Source organism: Hylaeus volcanicus, chromosome 2 (assembly GCF_026283585.1).
Source record: "Hylaeus volcanicus isolate JK05 chromosome 2, UHH_iyHylVolc1.0_haploid, whole genome shotgun sequence".
Classification (NCBI taxonomy): domain Eukaryota; kingdom Metazoa; phylum Arthropoda; class Insecta; order Hymenoptera; family Colletidae; genus Hylaeus; species Hylaeus volcanicus.
The window spans coordinates 291,427-311,458 of record NC_071977.1 but is presented as its reverse complement, the minus strand read 5'-3'; the positions used below and the strand labels follow the sequence as shown (position 1 = coordinate 311,458).

Below are 20,032 nucleotides of genomic sequence, written 5' to 3'. Positions count from 1 at the left end.
TTGCAAATATGTGTAACATGTGTATAAGAATGGAATAAAATCGACATGAATATAAAGTCAATTTTAGGTTGTTTTTTTTACTTCAATCGATAATCTAACAAATATAAATTGTAAATTTGTGATTTGAACAAAATTATGTTAAAAATAAAACACAATGACGATATTGTCCATTTGAAAGTATATATTACATTGTATTATTTTTTTCTCATTGTTTGTATGCAAATATAATTATATTACAGCTCTAAGTTACAATTCACGAGTATTTACACAGCTGTAAAGTGTAAGCTGTAAGTAAAAATAATTTTAAACAGCACACATTTCAGGTGTATCTATTCCAAGGAGGCATATTAATCAAATGAATTAATAAAGAACTCACACATACTGTAGATCTCAATTCTATGAATATATGTTCTCTAGTAAACATTTTTACAAACATTAATAATTATCGTTCTATACAATAATATACAACTTTTATACACTTAATCTTCCGAATATGTAGTGCCTTGCGATGATATATTTCAGTTTAGCAATCTTTTAAACAATGTTCCTTTGTTATGTGCGTTTACACTTTGTTCTGAAGTTAACTAAAATAATCGAAGTTACGACGATATTAAAGAATTTGTTAACACAAATTATTCATTCTTGATGTAATACTAGGTGTGAAATGTATAAAATTGTACATTACTCGTGACGTACTTTATAATTCGATGAATTCGTAATACAATGTAAAGAAACAATACAAATTGATGAAAATATACAACAATTGAATAAACTTGGGAGATGAATATTTTAACTTTAATACTTTTTTTACGATTTAAATAAAAATTATCTTCTTGGCGTCTACATAAATTGACAATTAAAATAGCAAAAAGAGAAGCATCGAATCCAGATATTGTGGAGTGTAAATAAGGCAATTTTGAAAATAAATTTACACATGTAAATCGTATGTGTGTGCCAATATACATATATGTACGTATAGGCACACATATATAAACGAAAAAGATATTAATATTGGAGAACACAATTTATCGACATATAAAAATAATGCACACGTTCTTTCTGTGTATAAGTCTTTCTTTTTTCTAAATTTGCTATTCATTTTGTCAATTTTACTTTGTGGCTTCTAAATTGAAAAAAATACGATAAGTCAAAATCAACAGATTAATATACAATAAATTTCCATATCGCGTTTCATTAATGTACAATGTACGTTTTACTTTCCCATCAAATTATTATGATACATCTCTCATTCAACATTCCATGTCTTGTTGCAATGTAACACATGTAAATCAATTTTACAACGAAAAGATTTTACAAACGAAAAATAAGATTTAGGTTATCACATAAATCTGATATAAACATATATTTTCTATCATCGGTTTCTTCGTCCTTATTCGCGTAACTGAACGTAACTACGATTCCTTGTTCTTTATGTAAAGATAAAAACAATATATATTTGTATATATAATATGTACAATCAGAAAATGTGACTATTCTCCATGTGCTTTGAGTACTTGGCAGTATTTAGGCACCTCAATTCCTCCGAGGAAAGAACAATTTATACTTCATACTCGTTATACTTTAAATTTCCTGTGATACGTTATTTTGTAACATTTCATTATGATTTTTATTTCTATATAAATTATGTAGATGAAACGAGGATATTTAAAATAATATCGGTATCGATATCATTTGATATTTACTTATTGTACAAAGTATATTACTTATTCTTGCCATAGTAGAACTTCTATAATTCTTTAATCGTCGATAATATTTTCTTTACGAAATAAATAATTCTGCCGTAGATGCGTGTCAGGTATGTAATATATCTTTGCCCCAAACATATTGGTCAAACGCATATTAAAAAATCTTAAATTTATGATTCGTACTTGAAATACATATGTGTAATGCGTTCTGCATAGAAAGATAACGTACGTCAAGTTTATCACACCACATTGACAATATTTTATATAATTTTAAAGCACGAATTTGGAACACTTAGTACGAAGTTCAAACGTAGTTATATGAATCAACAATATCATATTTATCCTTAATAATACTCAAGTACGCCTCATTAATATCTATTGTAAGTATATGTGTGAAACAATCTTTACATTCTTGTATCGTAGGTAAATCGATATCCGTTATGTGTTAAGTCATGTTACAAGCATTGCGTTAAGTGTCTGCAAGTTATCTCACAATGGTAATACTATAATATATGCAGAGTCTAAAAACACAGATCATGTTTTCTAAATAACAATTATATATAAAATATTCTTAACATGTACATACATTGGAGAAAAGTTCTCAATATCGATTAGAAACGATGTTTGTGACATGCGTTTGCATCAACCAGCACCAAGCAACTTATATGCTCGAAAAATCTGTGTCTTGCCCTTCTCGACAATATAGACTACAGAGATCTTATGTTACAAATACTTTGTTAATATAGTATATAAAGGAGCCTGAAATAAAAGCATTGAGAAATGTAAAAATTTTTCTCCGAGGAACGAAATAGTTTGCTTTTGTTTTAAGATTAAAAAGAACATTTATGTTTTGCACCATCGAAATGAATAAAAATACTATACAAGTTTGTTTCACAGTGATGTATCTTCAATTTGCCAATAATACGAGTTCGATTTATACTATAAATGAAGATAATAATAAGAATTAGCATTAAGACAATATATATATATATGTATGCTGCTTTTTTTTTAACCGATGTCTTGTTACCATTTAAATTAACAACAACATGAAAAAATGAAAGAGGAAAAAGTTGCGCAAACGATTTTTTAACAACAGATGCTATTAATCATTGTAATTTCATTATGGCACACGAAAGAAAATCACTTTATTTGGGCGTCGTGTCGTTAACCTCATTAATAGAGCATGAAGAATTATCTACTATGACTATTTAATATTAATATCACAAATGTTTACATTTAATGCTTTTGAATTAGTTCAAATTTTATATTCAATTTGAGCTGTAGCTAGATAACCGTCCTAGCGTTTCAGCATTTACTATACTCTCAGTCATCTCCACTGCAGAGAAACTCTGTACCTGACATTGTCAGGAAAATATATAATAAAAAATAAGCATAACAATAAGACAAATCACGAAGGCTTGCAAGACGGAAATTTCTTAACATTAATGCATGAAATTGGTTTGCGCCATCTTCGTTTACTTTGATGTGAATTCGGTTTACTGTTGTGACTATTCCACGTAGTTTTTTGGTCTTCACTGGTTCTGTCCATTTCTTGAAGCCTTTTCTCTTCTAGATAAAAAAACAAAAACATGTAATTGATACTTGTTACATATTTTTATCGTAAGGGTTAATACATTAAAAAATTTGTAATATGCAATTGTTTAGATGCACAAATCAAACTAATAACTATGTTTAATCGTGCTGTATAGAAATTAAAAAAATTTCTTTTGCTATATAATTACAATGTTACTGTTAATAGTTTAGTACATGCATGACACATTGCAAAAGCTAATGCATAGGACTATTAAAAACAAACTCCATGGACGTAAAGATTTCGATTTAAACATTTGCTTAATATAAAACTTGGAATGTTATAAAATACATAGGGGGTCAAACAGGGTGTACGCTATGTAGAGAGTACCCGTTTTTTATCAGCTCGCAACATCATAGGTAGATATGAGTGTGTCAATGTTACAGAATGGTGCATGTCTTTGATAAGAATACTAGTAGTCGATTTGAAAAAGTTTGTTCGGTATTCCGTTTAAAATCTGAAAAGCAAAAGCTGTATTTTATTGAAATGTCTATGTACCTTTTATTTTATAATAATTATAATTTACATAGATGAGCTATGTTTCCAGTTATATTTCTGCTTTATCATTATTTGCAATCGGAAAATTGGTACAATTTGACATATTAGTAAGAGGAATTTTTCGTTTTATTTATTTCAATAATTTAACTTTCACGAGAAAACCAATGACAGCATGTTATACAAATCTTAGTTCGCAAATAAATACATGCAAATATATTTATTTTGTTAAAACACAGTTACACATACAAATTAAACAAATCACACATGTCTACTAAATAATAATATTATTATTCTAATTATCATGATATTTAGTTAATAATTAATTCGAAGATGCAATTTTTGTGTTACAATATATTAAGCAACAAATGTATAAACAACAAAAGTTTTTATATTTTTTTTAGAATAATTTCAGGCATGCAGGTCTCGATGCACTTATCTTAACTTTGTATTAGTTACAAGTATATACATACAATACGATATCAAATGCTATGATAACACGAAAATATAAGCTTCGATACAAAATTGTAATACCATACTGCACGATGCAAACTGAAAACATAGCAAGTACATACCATTTAACTGATGTTCAGTGTAATATGTAGGATTGTCATCACCTCCATAATGATATTCCATCAGGTACGGTAGTACAGTCATACTGTGCCATTTGTGTCCTTTAAGAGGAGGTATAGGCACTTCTTCTTGAGTTCTAGGATGCCTGCATATAGTCCATGGATGTTTTCTAACTTCTTGTAAAGTAAATCTTTTATCTGCATCTTTTTGTAACATTCCGTGTATAAGGGACTTCAATGTCTCTTCTACTTCTTCAGGTATTGTGTATTCACCTTTTCCTATATTTTCATATAATTTATAAATATTGTCACCTTGAAAAGGATATTGACCTGTTGTTATATTGTACCTACAAAACATTCACGTCTCTATTAGGAGAATAAGCAATAAGTTTATATTTATGTTATTAATATAAATCGACATACAAATGCACTTACAGGGTCACTCCACTGCTCCATATGTCTACCTTAAAACCAGAAAACATTTCACAGCCATTTGCAATTTCAGGAGGTTGAAATGCTGGTGAACCTTGCCCCATCTTACACGTGTCATCTTCAGAAAACATATCCAATGCCTAATAGAAAGATACAAAATTGTACAATTTGAACAGTCTATCGTATTGGTAACAGTATTCATTCTGAAATTTTATTATATGAAATCATGAAATTAAAAGGATACTCTAAATTTATAAAGTAGAGTAAACTGAATATGTACCTCTGCAACTCCGAAATCGCTGATCTTTAAGGTACCATCCAAAGCTAGCAATAAATTTCCTGGTTTTATATCTTTGTGTACTATTCCTTTGCTGTAGAGATATTCTAGACCATCCAGTAACTGACGGAAATAGTCATGAGCTTGCCAAATTGGGAGTTTTTTAAATGGTGCGCTTCCCAACATATCCTGTAAAAGATCTAATAAATAGAAATCTAATTGTTGTTAATTCCATGCAGGCCTTTATTCAATATAATATTTCCATAAAGTAAGGTTTTTTCAAGATGTAAAGAATGTGCTTGAATTATTCATTTTTATGTAAAGGTACATTGATATACATCAAGATATTCAGGTTGTTTCATATCTTAAATATACTCATTTTAAATTATTTCTTCTATATTCTCATTTGACATACAATGAAACAAACAAAACTTAAACTATTATTAGGATACGAGTGCTTAAAAATCTTGATTAAAGTGTAAGCCTTTATAAAACTACGAATATAATTAAGTATCAATTTGTGCAGATGTACATGTGCAATACATTCTAAAATAAATTATATAAGACTTTCAAACTTTACCTGTAATCCACATACACAAAATTCCATAACTAGGTACATTTTCTCCTTTTCATCATTATACAAAACATCTACAAGGTTAATTACATTCTTATGTTTTAATATCCTTAATAGTTTTATCTCCCTGTTAACGAATGGGAATAAATAGTATTTAGAATTATAGAAAATAATTATATATATGACTTAAGTGAAAGTATATAAGTATTATCTTTACATAACAATCTAGTCTTTTTAGAAGAAAATATTATACAAATTACAAGAATACAGAATGAATCATATTAAATGCATTATTGTATTAAGTATTTACATTTTTTGCCATAAGTTTGTGTTAACAATGATTATATGTATAGTATATACACAATATGATACTGTATAATATATCAAAGTAGATTCCTTTAGTTTTTATTTAGTTTCAAGTATATGTACAATAGAATGTTGATTATCCAACATGTTTTATTTACTATATATAGTAACAAAAGGAAAAGAGCAATTATATCAAATTTGAAGAAACATTAAATATTATAGAACATTTAAAAAGAGGTGAAAGAATCTCTAGTTTAGTTATGGAATGTGTATAATGTGGAAAGTTCATTATTACCAGAATTGAAAATAATGAAAGAGAATAAAATTAATGAAAACCCATAAGTTGAACTAAGAAATGCAAAAATGGACATTACAAAAACAAAATGTTGATAGACCAAAATGCATTGGATATTGCATTAAGATGAACAAACGCGTAAAAGGAAATAGACACTGTTCAAATATCTATTATTTTTCTGTTATTTTATTACATAGATACATAAATTTTCTTTTTAATAGCTTAAGTAATCGACATTCTATTGCATTAACACAAACCTTATGACAGTAGATTCCCATATTTTCTCGTTTCAATTAAATGAGAAATGGTACAACTTAATGCAGATTACACAATTCATTTGGTATCATGGCTATCTTAATAAACTTTGTATTAGGTTGGTACATATGAAATATTATTTTTATTAAAGTTTATAATTTTTTATACAATAATTTGAATGAAATGATAATAAACTGTTATACGACATAAGATACATAAAGGTATTTCATGAAACACTTGCATATTAGATACTGAAAAAATACATTCAGTAGTTGTAAAAGGTTATGTTACAGAAAAAAGTTTTTGATGTAAATCTTCGTAATTAGAACTTGACAGTGTATCATGCTGACAAAAAAAGTATGATCAACTTTTGAAAGAGATTATTCAAATTGGTTCATGTCAACCTAAACAATAGGTACAAAAATATATTGTAAATAAATCGAATAACGTAATATCATAATATATAAGGTTTCATTTGCAATAGCTGAGAACTGAAAAGCATATAAAATTTTAATACAGCTTCCCTACTCCCCTGATATTTCATTACATTTCAAAGACTCTTAGATCGTCTTTTACAAAATAAGAAATCTTTGAATGCTGTGTTTCCAAGACATTTTAATCAATGGAACTACAGATTTTCATTAAATCAGAATTATGAATTAGTTAATCATTAAAACAAATATGAAAAATATATGAAAGTTTCAACATGTCACTAAAGTTCAATTGAAATAAAATGTCATTTCACGTGCGCCAACCTAGTACATGTTACAAATGATTGACTTCGTAATAGATTATCGCAAGAATAAGAAAAACGTTAAAAGAGTAGGAAAATTTGTTTATCATACCGTTGAACGTTAAGTTCTCCGTTCGGGATTCTACGAAGTTTCTTCTTTTTTAAAATTTTCACGGCTCTACGACAAAGTGTCTCTGAGTCCATCACTTCTTTCACCTTTCCGTAACTACCTTCACCAAGAACATCACCCATAACATATTTACCGATAAATTTACATTTTTTCTTTTTTTCCTCGTATATAATCTGATCAGAATCCACCCTATGGAAGAACATGTTGATCTCATCCAAATCATAGTTCGGATCATCGTTGATCCACGTGACTGGCTCGATATCCTGGAATATTTCATTGTCGATATCTTCTTCGTCCGGGTCACATATTGTGATCCTATTGTCCATTTTTCACAACGCTAATTGGACTAATGTTACTCGAAGCCACGCAACTTTAACCTAAAACACAACCGGCACCACCATTGTTGTGAATTACAGCTGTATGCCACCACGGTTTGTGATAACAAAGGGATACGATTACAGACCCTCTAATCAGAATCACGAAATAACGTTTCACAATTCTGATTGGTCACCGCCATTTTTCATCTATCTAATAAATATAGTTACACTTTGGTCACGCTTTACAACTGTTTACAATGCAAATATAACTTGTAGTAGTTTTTAAAATGTTGCATTACGTGGTAATGAACGCGTTACGAAATAAACTCTCAGAGAAGATTTTTATATCGTGACCATATACTTCTTAACCATTTTTATCAAGAATGGTTTTCATGAATTATTTCCTTTTTCCAACATTTATCGGAAAATTCTTTAGAATAACACATTCAATTGTAAATGAAGATGGACGTGGAAAAAATATTTATTTGGTAAGAAAATAAATTGAGGCTTTATCATACAAACATTGCAACACTATGCTTTTCAAATTGAATTTCGCGGGACTTCCTGAAAAATGGCGAAATTTAATCTCCTTCGACCATGTAGTACATATGTATACAGGGTGTCCCAAAAATGTTGGAGGTCCTTGAAAAGGGTGGTTCAGGGGGTGATTTGAAACAACTATTTCCTTAGCGAAATTGTTGTCCGAGGCTTCGTTGAGGAGATATTAACGGAAAACACTGACCAATCAGAGCGCGCGTATACTGTTGGAGCGGCTGCGATAGCGATGGCTACGCGCTAGGTAGCCGTTCTCGTACGCGAACAAGTGACTCGACGTGCATCGAAGGATATTGACGCGGCCGCCCAGCGCGTAGCCTTCGCTACCGCGGCCGCTCCAACGGTATCCGCGTGCTCTGATTGGTCGGGTTTTTTTTATTAATATCTACTTAACGAAGCCCCATCCGACATTTTTGCAAAGGAAAAAGTTGTTTCAAATCACCTCCCGAACCACCCCTTTCAAGGACCTCCAACATTTTTGGGACACCCTGTATATGGTCGAAGCTAAACTCAACGTTATTTTTCGTGACTTTGATCACAGGGTCCCTAAATACGATCATCAGACGAGTTTCAGAACACAAGAATCTTATAAATCTTACAAACTTGTATGTTTCTTTTATTGTATTTCACGTAAAAAGTAAAAATATAAAATATAATACCTACTTAAAATAAATTTATTGACATGTGCACATGCGTAACTTTGTATTCGAATGTATTTCTTACATGTATTTTAGAAAAAAATTAGTAACAACACGGAGGAATATAAAAAGAAAAATATTTAAATTAACTTTTTGTATACAAAAATTTCATTTACTGATAAATAATACTTATAAAGTATTACTGAAAAATGAAAACTTGTTTAAACTGACTTTTGTTATTGTACATGGTTTTGCATCCTATACTTCTACCTTCAAATTTATACAAATGTATAATGATTACGATATGCTCTTTCTACAGTTATATACAATAAGTAAAAGTATATCGCCTCGTTATTATTAAAAATGGTGTTTCAATTGACAAATTTTCGAGATTCGTGATTTTTTATAAAAATCGTAGAATACATATAAAATTATACCCTTTAATAAGGGAGACATTTTATACTATACACAGTGAAACACAGATGCGTTGTTTTGTACACTTTGTCAATGATGATGACCAGTTGTAATTAATGCAGGTAAAAGTGAACCCATCACTAAAACTAATATTTCTTTGACTTTGAGTCCAGAAGAAGAGACTGTTACATTCTCAGAAGTTGGTAGATGGGTGTAGTTGTTATTTCTTGTCATTAATTCTGGTAGCACATGCACAGTTGCAACATATAGGAATGTACCCGCGCTAAACAACATTGCTAAGCCAGTTGCATTGACATTGCTAAGGGTTTCCTTTCCTTCCTAAAACAAAAGTATAACAATTTAAGAAATTGTAGAAATCCGAGTATTATTAATTAAATTGTGTAAGCTTGCAAAAGTTTACCTTTCCAATACCAAAATATGTTATAAGAGCAAGGCAAGGTGCAGCAAACGAAAATACTAATAGATGTCTGCTTATTCTTTTTCTATCTACTCCCTCGTGAAGTAAAAATGACACAAGACCAAATGCAGCAGGTGCCTACAAATGTTTTTAACTTATTCATTTAATATAAATTACAAATTTGTATACTATCCTAGATAAACATTCTTATAAAGCTTCATTGGTTTTACCTTATGCAACATTATTGCTAAAAATACAATTAATTCTACATCAGCCTGTGACGTAGTTGCAGCAGCTCCTAATGCTATTCCATCAGCTGCTGCATGAACCACAAGGCCCAAAGTAGCTGTAACGCTCCTTTCCCTTCCTCCGCTCCTTCTAGCTGAACACTGATCAACCAGAAGCATAAATACGAAACCAAGTATTAAAGTAATGCCTATTAAGGAATGAGGTTCATCTAAAAAGACAAAAATCAATAACTATAAAATACATTAAAATTAATCAAGATTAAAATTAAACCTCTCAATATTTTAATTTGCTATAAAAAAAACTTTTTAATAAATTGATCAGCTGAATTAGTACGTTATAAGATACTAACTGTGTAATCCTTGGTCACTGTTGCTCCCACCAGTAAACAATACTCTTATACCTTCAGGTATAATCACGGCTAGCGCAGTCCCTACAAGAAGTCCAGCACCAAGTATCGAAACCAGATGCAATTTGTCCTAGAAAGATTAAAGGTTCATGATGTTCATGATCATGGAGTTCTTTGTAGGATCTGTAACCAGTAGTTCAAGCGCATGACAATTACAGGAAATGATAGATAAATATCATTTTTTATCCTTTGGTTTATCATGCAATGTAACACAAATTACCTCGGATAAGTTCATCACTAAAGGCAAGGATCCAGCTATACAGGAACCGATCAGCATTACCAAGGAAAGCATCCATAAAACCGAACTTTCTTCCATTTTTTTAATATGTGTGTTTTTGTTATAAAATAAAACGTGTTTGTTTCATCTAATCGGTATGTTCACATCGCTGGTTATGATCGAGCAACAAATTACGTTACATTTGTTAATACAATTCAATTTACGATTAACGTATCCTGTTTAAAAATGCAAATCTTAACAAATATTCCCATTCCCAATCTGTTTTCGTCTACGTAGCAAATTTTCGCGGTGAATACTATGAATATAAAAATGACACGAAAGCAACCCACTTTTACAACCATAGAAGATACAGCGTTAGATGTATCAAAATAAAATTTAACAAAAATTTTCATTCATTCTTTTTATTTTATATCTGGAGAATTCTCTGGAGAAAGCGGACAATAAGAAAATTTCAATTTCAATTAGAAAATTGCTGATTTACTCGAAAATAAGATACTTGTTATTCAGAACATGTTTTTAGACAGACATGAATTAAAGATGGATGATGTTTGACAACATTTGTTCGAGAACTTGAAAATATCTGTAAATTATAATTTATAGGGTCGTATTTTCATAGAAAGTATTTATTTATACAGTCGGTGACTATATGCGAAGAGGTTATCGTTACTGTAGTTACTGAAATTGATGTTCAATATAGAAGTAAGAAGAAAGACAAGAATTTGTTGCTTTCATTCGCGAAATTGCGAGTTTCAGGTCGACTAATTTATTTGATAGATATCGTTTAAAACAGTTTCAAATTGGACGAATTACGCTGAATTCGCGAACTTGCGAGAATCGATAGCTGGATAGCACTCTGGCATCAAATTTCATAGAAACTGCCATAACTGTTGTTGGCTGTATAAAAAGACAAAGTAAACGAATAATACTTGAACAAGAAGTAAATATTATTAATAAATCTTTTTCGGAAATGTTGCGTATCGAACGATTGTAAATCGTTTTACATGAAATGTGATGGGAGTATTTTCGGTACAATATTTACGCTAGGTTTTCCGTTTTCCGTTTTCCGTGGATAGCAAACATTTTTTATAATTTGAACCGTTTCGTTAGATGGCGTAGGCATCGAATGATTAGTGGCGCCTCTACTGGAAAAATGAACGTACTAAGCAGTAAGTGATTGGTAACGAGTTGAGTGAGACAAGTGATTAAAAAATGGCATCCGCGACGACGTCGCACAATGAGGTTTCGCAGGACTTTTCTGTCAACAAACTTATTCGCGTTGGTTATTATGAACTGGAGAAAACTATTGGCAAGGGAAATTTCGCTGTTGTTAAAATGGCTACCCACGTCGTAACGAAATCTAAGGTAAGACCGCTGTTATGGCATTTTTCCCACAAACGGGGAATCCGTCATTTTGTCGTTATATCTTTGGATAACGGTCTAGACACGTAAATTTCTCCTTGTTTTACGGATTTTAACGATTTTCTATGTAATAAGAAGATGTCACTGTACAAAGGTATCCAATAAGCTCGAAAAATGTTTCGCAAACCGATATTACCAACAGGCACTGTTACATCGATTTAAATATATTTCTTTGATATTTTTCAAATTATTGCCAGCTATTAGAGGCTGAATATCGTTCTGATTATGAAAGTGCAAGTATTGCGCGATAGTTTATATACAAATTTATATAGTCGATGTATATCTATAGATGTAATATTTTCTTTTAACTTACATTTCGTTTTTCTCGCATTTTTCCCTTTGTATATTTTTCTCTGTTTATGCAAAAATCATTTTGAATGGTACGGTACTATAGTTGAATGATTTGTTTGTTGAATGGAACAGCGAGTGTGCGAAAATAAATACAATTTTTTTATTTAATAATTCACATATATTCACATGTATTTAAAAATTACTTTAACGAATAAAGAGTATATTATGGGTGTCTTGTTACAATTTTTAATACACTAAATATATCTATAATGAATTTCAAAATATTTTAAATATGTACATATTTTATTACTTATGTCATTTCATCCATTTGTGTAATTTTATTATAGCAAGTAAGTTCTGTATACATGTATAATTATTTAATTAATTCGTATTACATTGATATCAATCTTTTTATGATTCATAAATGAACATTACACATATTATAAATTATTGATAGATAGAATCACTATTACACATTTCTGTTGCAGGTGGCTATTAAAATAATTGATAAAACAAAATTGAACGAGGAAAATTTGGCTAAAATTTTTCGCGAAGTACATATAATGAAACGATTAAGGCATCCACATATCATAAGGTTATATCAAGTAATGGAAACAGAAAAGATGATATATTTAGTCACCGAATATGCTCCGGGAGGAGAGATATTTGACCATCTTGTGCGGAATGGAAGAATGCCAGAACCAGAAGCAAGAAGAATATTTCGTCAAATTGTTCTTGCTGTTCGTTATCTCCATCAACAAAGAGTCGTTCATCGAGATCTTAAGGTCTAAACACGTATTGTTGAATATTACAGTATTAAAAATTTAAACAAATAAAGCTAATCTCACACAGTTATATATATTTTTGTCTTAATATTTTAGGCTGAGAATTTACTACTTGATGCAGACAATAATATAAAACTTGCAGACTTTGGATTTAGTAATGAATACACTCCAGGTGTTCCGCTTAGTACCTGGTGTGGATCACCACCTTATGCTGCTCCTGAAATTTTTGAAGGAAAACAGTACGACGGCCCTCGGGCTGATGTATGGGTATGTTACCAATTGCTAAAGCATCGATTTCTATAACACTTTATTCATTTCAATTTGATTACAGAGCCTTGGTGTTGTTTTGTATGTATTGGTTTGTGGTGCATTGCCATTTGATGGACCTACAATGCAACTACTACGCTCCGTAGTGATCTCAGGGAAATTTAGAATACCATTTTTTATGTCTGCAGGTATAAAATGTTGTGCTAGATTTTAATTTTATGTAATTTCGATTCGTTTCAAAATTTAGTGAACTGTAACTTTACGTGCGCTTTAATAACGTATTTGTTTTTGTAGAATGCGAAAAACTGATTAGACATATGTTGGTAGTAGAACCAGAACGACGTTTAAGTATCTCACAGATTTTAGCACACTCCTGGATGGGCGGAGATGGTGTAACAGAACCTGAACCAGGAGGGTACATAGAAATGTTAATGATAATACATTACACTTATGAGGAACAAATTCAAATTGTTATATTGTGAGATTGTTTAATCATCTATTTGTAGGTGTAATTCTGACAATGTGCCACTACAGCTAAATCAGTTAGTAATAGAAAATATGTTAAGATTACCAGGACTTAGTGCAGACACGTTATTAAAAGCAGTTCAAGGGAATGCTTTCGATCATGTATCGGCGATATATAATCTTCTTGTCGATCGATTAGAACCAACAATGCCTAGTTTACCCAGTATTCAAACTATACCAGGAGATTATGCCCCTGATGGAGCACATCAATTAGAAAAGGTAATACTTATTAAATAAATTTATTTCATTTATAATTTTATTTTATAATTCTTTGATTTCTTTTTGCGAAAAGTATGGAGATACAGAAGCAGAAACAGAAGAAAGGAGTGGAATGCAACTAACGCCTGGCACGCCCTATCATACAACAAGAAGACATACAGTTGGACCTGGCGATACAGCGCATCAGCCACCAACACAATATCCGTATAATTATAATCACACAACAGGCGATCCAGCGCTGCGACTCCTTCCTATACTACAGTGTAATAACACTGATCCTCAGGTGTTACCTCATACAAATTTGCCATTAAACCTTCCTTTAGTCCAACATCAACCTCCTCAAAATTTTCAAATCAAGGATCAGCATTTATTAAAACCACCTCCTGTTATGGGAGCAAGTGAGTAACAACGAATTATTCCAATCTTACAATAATATTTTCTTTTCATTTATATATATATATATATCTACTTGATTGCAGCTGGAAGCTTTGGAAGAAGAGCTTCGGATGGTGGAGCTAATCTTCATGTCTTCTATCAACAGCATGGCAGTGGTTCTGGTGGTGACGACGGAAATTGGAGTCAACCAGGCAGTAGAGAACACTTGCAACCTGTAAGAAAAATAGTAAAAAAAATATTAAAAACCATTCAAAGTTCGTATTAAAACAAATTTTATATTATCTATAGATTCCAAGTGGAAGTCCAACGCTTGTACCGTGCACGCAGTCATTGAATGTAGGAGTCAATAGCGGAAGTGGTGATACAAATGGCAATAATAGCGGAAGTGGAAGCGGAGGAAGCGATAGAAGAAGACGAAGTGGTCTTACCGCCGTCATGCAAAGACCAGGTACTATTATATTTTTCAGGTATTTGCCTCTACTTTATCGGTGCACATTATTCATCATATTTCATATCTCTGTGAGATTTGATTATTATGATTTGCCATATCGGTTAGCTTAAAAGCTTGCTATATATTTCTTCGTTTTTAAAGGTGTAAGTATGATCAGTATGCCTTGTTCGTACCTTATAACTCTTACAACATTTATAAATTGGTGTTTTCCTTTTATAGTGTTATATTGCATGAAAAATGTTTTCTTTTTACGAGAAATAAAATAAATCCCTTCTTGATATTAGTAAGAGTTACTTTTATAAAAATTATATTTTTGAACGGTAGATTGGTTATCAATGTATTCGCGTAGTTCAGCACTTTAATTTAAACAATTCTATTTTTACAAGCAGACGAATTTCGTAAACAATGCAACGTTTAATTGATTATTCTGGTTCATTTCGTACAATAAATGTAAATATGTCTTTAGCGTTTTATATCAGTTTATTATTTTTGTAATAACTTTTAATTTTAGCATTCGTATAGCGTTTCATTTGATTTTATTTTTGATTTTGCATGGTTTTTTGTATCCACTGCACTGCCATGCCTCGTTGGTTGGTAATATGCATGTAGTTATAAACCCGGAAATGGTTATGGAGGTGGAAGCTAGGATGAATAGAGCTTACCTTCCATCACGTCTCTTACCAACTCACCTTAGAGGATCAACGCTTCCACACCACAGGAAGACTTCTTTGTACCACAGTAGCACTGGTAATTCTTGTGTGGATTTTTTTTTCTTTTTGCACTTTGCGTAATTCGGAAAATATTTGCTGTACGCTTTGCTGTTATACGCAATTTTAATGGGCACATAGTTTAATATTCTACTTTATTGTTTTCAGTAGGCAATAGAGATTCGTATAAGGAACCAAGCACTCATGTTGCTACAGAAAGATACTCACCTGTACGAAGAGCGTCGGAGGGTTCGGGTCCATCTGGACCTGGAATTCAGGCACTTCAGCAGGAATATCAGCAACTGCAAAGGTTAGCGTCTCCATCGCACAGTCCTGCGAGTATACCTGGATCTCCTGTGCACGAAAGAGGGGTAGCAGCAATCACACAAGGTATTCCTAATTCTAAATGCTTGGAAATAATTTATTTAAATTATTCGTAATATTTAATTTCCACAATTTATGTTATTAATAGGTTTGAGTGGACTAACCACAGCAACAGTGCAGGGTAGTATCGTGCATGGTACACCAACACAACCACCAGCAACGCCACTCGATTTGAGCCCGCTAAGGCACCACAGATCGCCAGCTACAACACCAGTTAGTTATTCACCTAGTAATAGCCCAGCTTTGGATATGATTCAAGAAGAACATCCTGTAGAATTACCAAGAGTAAGTAATTTTGAAATGTCACTTAAATAATTTGTATTATTTTTTAAAGAAGGTAGAAACGCTATTTGCTTTTGTAGAATATGAATGTTTCATAGGTATATTACAATTTAATCATTATACGTGCTTGTAAGACAATAAAGGGCTTACGTTATATAGACAATATTATTTAACCGTTACAATTTTTAAAAAATTGATTACAATGAAATAATTATTTGTTGTAGGTGCCACCTCAGATATCTATAACAGATCTCGGAGGACAAGTAACACTTATCAGTTGTTCACCATCTCCATCACCGTCACCTGATTCACTCGAAGACACGTTACCTCATTACAATCCTCTTCCCAGCTTCATCATTTCAGAACCGTGTGACCCTTTAAGACCTAGTATAACACGAGGTATTGGTAGGCCCCTAAGTACATCAATACCTACAGAAGTTGAAGTCACTTTGTCGGATGAATCGAGTAGATTGAATTCCGAAGCTATATTGGGCCGTGTGAAACAAATTATAGATGCGAGAGCCCCGCCAAAGGGGTTTATTTTCAATAGAGAAGAAGTGAAAGGTAGCGGGCTTAGTTTAGAATATCCGGGTGGTGTTCAAATCGAACTTAGAGTATGTGAATCCGAAGAGAAAGAAGTAAAAGGCATTAAAATGCGAAGAATTAGTGGGGACCAATTGCAGTACAGTCAACTTTGTCAGCAGCTGATCTCGTGCATTACCGTTTGACGACAACCAGCATATAATATAATCTCTTATACGTTACGTTACATTCCTGGTGCCACACACACCACTCATTACAGTATTGCACATGCATGCTGCATACACACGAGCGGTACTTTAAGCATACCATTCTTTATATTGATACATTCATATGTGTAACATTCAGTGTGCTTCACTTTTGAATGTCGGTTTTTTTTTTTTTTTTTTTAAACATATAAATCGAAGAAGGAAAATATTTACGTTTACCTGTGCATAATACGAAGTTGGAACACAAATGTTCTACCAAAAATTTCTTTTAAAGTCTTGGTATTAAGACTTTAATATCCTTGCACAGGCAAGACGATGTTCTGCTATTTTTAAACGATTTAAGTATTAACAAAACAGAACGATTTTCATGAAAGTTTAATCGTAATGTACATCACACACCATTCCTTTTTGTAGAATGTTTGTCTTCGTGTTAGAAGTTCATAGATAGTAAATTCATAATTTACTGTTTAAATCATGATTGGGTGCCCTTTGTAGCTGTAGATAAAGAAAAAGCGTCTTTTGTACTGGATTAGATGGCAAGCATTTTCATAATTCATGTCTTTCTAATGTAGCGGGGATGTTTTATATGGAATTTACTATATTTATTCGATTGCCATTACAAACAATTTTAATTTCATGATATATATTCTATGTTTGTAAATATTCCTCCTACAAAGGCCGAAATCGTTTTTTGTCTTTTTATGTTGATCGGAACTGCAAGATTTGCCTTCTTGTTTCTGGTACAGATACCACCTTTTTGGGTAATTTAATTTTAGTAGCTAGAAATGTATACATAATCTTTATATAGTGCAAACACGTTATTGTGGTTCATAATTCAAAAACTACACAGACTGAGTTACGATTGTATATCTTTCTTTTTTTAAATCATATATTGCGTTTATTGCAGTTTATGAACGAATGATATTTGATTCAGTAATTTCATTATCAACGATTTTACAGATCTTTCAAACCGCAAAGCATTGGTGTAGGGAAAGTATATTTTCCACTTGTTTCGTTTACGAAACATTTAATTGTCACAGTTTAAAAAGGAAAGTGTGCAACATAGCTCTCTTCGTGTAACCAAAGAGTTGAGTTGCTTTTATATTATCGAACATGAAGGGTATAACTTTTATTGTTCATGTTCTGAAAACAAAAAGAAGATATGAGCATCCATAGTAATCGCTAGTTAATGCAAGACGAAATTGTAACTAGGCTGGCACATATTCTTGTTATTATGTTACAATGATTAGACAAAAGACATTATATTAGTGTCGCGTACGAAAGAAATAGATTTCATTTACATAATGTAAACGAGATATTTTTCTAAATTTGCTTGTTTATGAATTAAGCAAAGAAAAAGTTTTTTGCTGATAGTGCAAGTTACAATGTACACTTTGCAGAATACAACTTATATACTTATACTCCATTGCATCCATGCTTTTATTTTTAATTTACTTAAGAAAGTAATACTTCAATAATTTAATTTTCGTTACTTCTACAAACTTAGATATTATATTTTATGTAGTATCTTTGTAATTGATTTTCATATTTCAAAATATTTATGTATAGCGTATTAACTTAAAAATAATGCGCGTTTCGAATATAAGCTGTATCCTGCAAGCAGAATTACATGGTATTGTACATCTAGTACATTTTTTGTTAAGAGTATTTCAATTTCAATCGTGGGTTAATTTGAGTCTGCTGGAAGTAATGATACTTCTGCACTTATGTAAATAACGAAATTTAATGTATATACATGATACGAACTATTTAGAGATCTCTGAAATGTACATTATACAGGCTATTCTATTTGAGTTAACTATTTTTAATACTCTGATTCATTGGATCTTTGTTAATACGCGAACATTCTTACGATATATTTTTTATTATAAATTTTCCTATCAAAATGTGTACATATTGACTATGTATCTTAACGATATTATAATGGTTTAAAGAAACCGAAAATGCGTTCATATTATTTAAATCAAATCGTAAACAAATTTAATTTTTTTCTAATCGTGCGAACAATTTATTTGATTAGTTAGCCAAGTAAGAGTAGCCTTTGAAAATTATGTAATGCCTAATTTCCATAATCTATGAAACAAATAATTAATCGATTCATTGATTGACGTACAATTTTAATAATTTTTTTACTTTTCAACTTTTAATTTTTCGATCCAAATGGCAATTCTAATACATGTACATTTTTACAAGGATCATAATGAATATATATCATTGAATAGTGTAATATATATTAGTAATTCTTTGAAGATTAGCGAACTTGCAATACGAAAACGTTTTTTTATCAATACAAATGGTATATTTCATTATAGATCAAGGTACTTCTTTTCTAAATTATATTTTTTAGGTCATTTAAAATTTTGTATTAGACTATTTCGTGTATGAATAATAATCATGTTTCGTATACGAAAATCTGGTTTCAGAACTTCTATATAAATTATGATATTATTTTATTTTATTTTAACTGTTCTTTTCATAACATATTCAAATATGTATTTTACGTGAATAAATAGTTCTTTGTCGATGGAAATTAGGCAAGCGATGCTATCGATTACGCACAATAGTGCATACCAATGGAAAGTGTAGATCAACATTATCCAAGCTATTGTACATAATACATTATACATAATTATTTGTTTAGGATACATACAGCGTGTATGTATGCAGAAACAACCTATGTACATTATAAACATTTACTATATGGATAGGATACAGATAGTATTTTCTGCTGTCAATTCTTCAACTAAGACTGTGATTTTTAAATATACTAATGGCTAGATAGATACAATACATATTGATTGAATATGATAAAATATAAATAAAAGAAATATTCAAGATTTCTGTGTTTTCGTTTTAAATACTCTAGCAGCAATTGTTAAGTGTTTTCATTCAACATCCCTTATAAAAAAAAAAAGACATCAGATATTTTAATTAA

General features: G+C 31.0%; 3 protein-coding genes across 6 annotated transcripts; 1 reads left to right on the top strand and 2 right to left on the bottom strand.

Moving 5' to 3' along the window:
• Positions 1-384: 384 nt before the first annotated feature.
• LOC128885240 (serine/threonine-protein kinase STK11) lies at positions 385-7,891 on the bottom strand. Of its 2 annotated transcripts, XR_008459560.1 has the most exons (7): positions 7,349-7,891; positions 5,654-5,774; positions 5,077-5,262; positions 4,800-4,936; positions 4,368-4,711; positions 3,628-3,754; positions 3,135-3,275 (listed from the first exon to the last, which is right to left on the bottom strand). XR_008459560.1 is itself a non-coding variant. In XM_054139181.1 (6 exons), exons 1-6 carry the CDS (start codon positions 7,690-7,692, stop codon positions 3,115-3,117), a joined length of 1,293 nt encoding a protein of 430 aa, XP_053995156.1. In that variant the 5' UTR covers positions 7,693-7,890; the 3' UTR covers positions 385-3,114. The 2 variants fall into 2 exon arrangements, 1 of the variants encoding a protein (XP_053995156.1); XM_054139181.1 differs by lacking the exon at positions 3,628-3,754 and having other exon boundaries at positions 385-3,275; positions 7,349-7,890.
• A 1,135-nt stretch (positions 7,892-9,026) lies between these two features.
• Positions 9,027-10,917, bottom strand: LOC128872078 (zinc transporter ZIP9). Of its 2 annotated transcripts, none has more exons than XM_054114403.1 (5): positions 10,584-10,917; positions 10,307-10,433; positions 9,939-10,165; positions 9,712-9,846; positions 9,027-9,629 (listed from the first exon to the last, which is right to left on the bottom strand). In XM_054114403.1, the coding sequence occupies exons 1-5, from the start codon at positions 10,677-10,679 to the stop codon at positions 9,381-9,383; spliced, it is 834 nt and encodes a 277-aa protein (XP_053970378.1). In that variant the 5' UTR covers positions 10,680-10,917; the 3' UTR covers positions 9,027-9,380. The 2 variants fall into 2 exon arrangements, with proteins under 2 accessions (XP_053970378.1, XP_053970379.1); XM_054114404.1 differs by having other exon boundaries at positions 10,307-10,486; positions 10,584-10,913.
• A 796-nt stretch (positions 10,918-11,713) lies between these two features.
• Positions 11,714-19,951, top strand: LOC128872077 (serine/threonine-protein kinase SIK3-like). 2 transcript variants are annotated; one of them, XM_054114401.1, is made up of 13 exons: positions 11,714-11,963; positions 12,800-13,096; positions 13,193-13,363; positions 13,428-13,551; positions 13,658-13,778; positions 13,870-14,107; positions 14,181-14,505; positions 14,587-14,717; positions 14,792-14,951; positions 15,564-15,701; positions 15,830-16,051; positions 16,134-16,330; positions 16,552-19,951. In XM_054114401.1, the coding sequence occupies exons 1-13, from the start codon at positions 11,811-11,813 to the stop codon at positions 17,053-17,055; spliced, it is 2,781 nt and encodes a 926-aa protein (XP_053970376.1). In that variant the 5' UTR covers positions 11,714-11,810; the 3' UTR covers positions 17,056-19,951. The 2 variants fall into 2 exon arrangements, with proteins under 2 accessions (XP_053970376.1, XP_053970377.1); XM_054114402.1 differs by lacking the exon at positions 15,564-15,701.
• The last annotated feature ends 81 nt before the right edge of the window (positions 19,952-20,032 follow it).

Coding starts and splice junctions, on each gene's coding strand:
- LOC128872077 (XM_054114401.1), top strand. CDS start 11,811: ATGGCATCCGCGACGACGTCGCACAATGAGGTTTCGCAGGACTTTTCT. Junction 13,097..13,192: donor TCGTTCATCGAGATCTTAAG/GTCTAAACACGT, acceptor TTAATATTTTAG/GCTGAGAATTTACTACTTGA. Junction 15,702..15,829: donor TTTGTACCACAGTAGCACTG/GTAATTCTTGTG, acceptor TATTGTTTTCAG/TAGGCAATAGAGATTCGTAT.
- LOC128885240 (XM_054139181.1), bottom strand. CDS start 7,692: ATGGACAATAGGATCACAATATGTGACCCGGACGAAGAAGATATCGAC. Junction 5,263..5,653: donor TTTGTGTATGTGGATTACAG/GTAAAGTTTGAA, acceptor GATCTTTTACAG/GATATGTTGGGAAGCGCACC. Junction 4,712..4,799: donor TGGAGCAGTGGAGTGACCCT/GTAAGTGCATTT, acceptor AATGTTTTGTAG/GTACAATATAACAACAGGTC.
- LOC128872078 (XM_054114403.1), bottom strand. CDS start 10,679: ATGGAAGAAAGTTCGGTTTTATGGATGCTTTCCTTGGTAATGCTGATC. Junction 10,434..10,583: donor TAGTGATGAACTTATCCGAG/GTAATTTGTGTT, acceptor TAATCTTTCTAG/GACAAATTGCATCTGGTTTC. Junction 9,847..9,938: donor TAGCAATAATGTTGCATAAG/GTAAAACCAATG, acceptor AAACATTTGTAG/GCACCTGCTGCATTTGGTCT.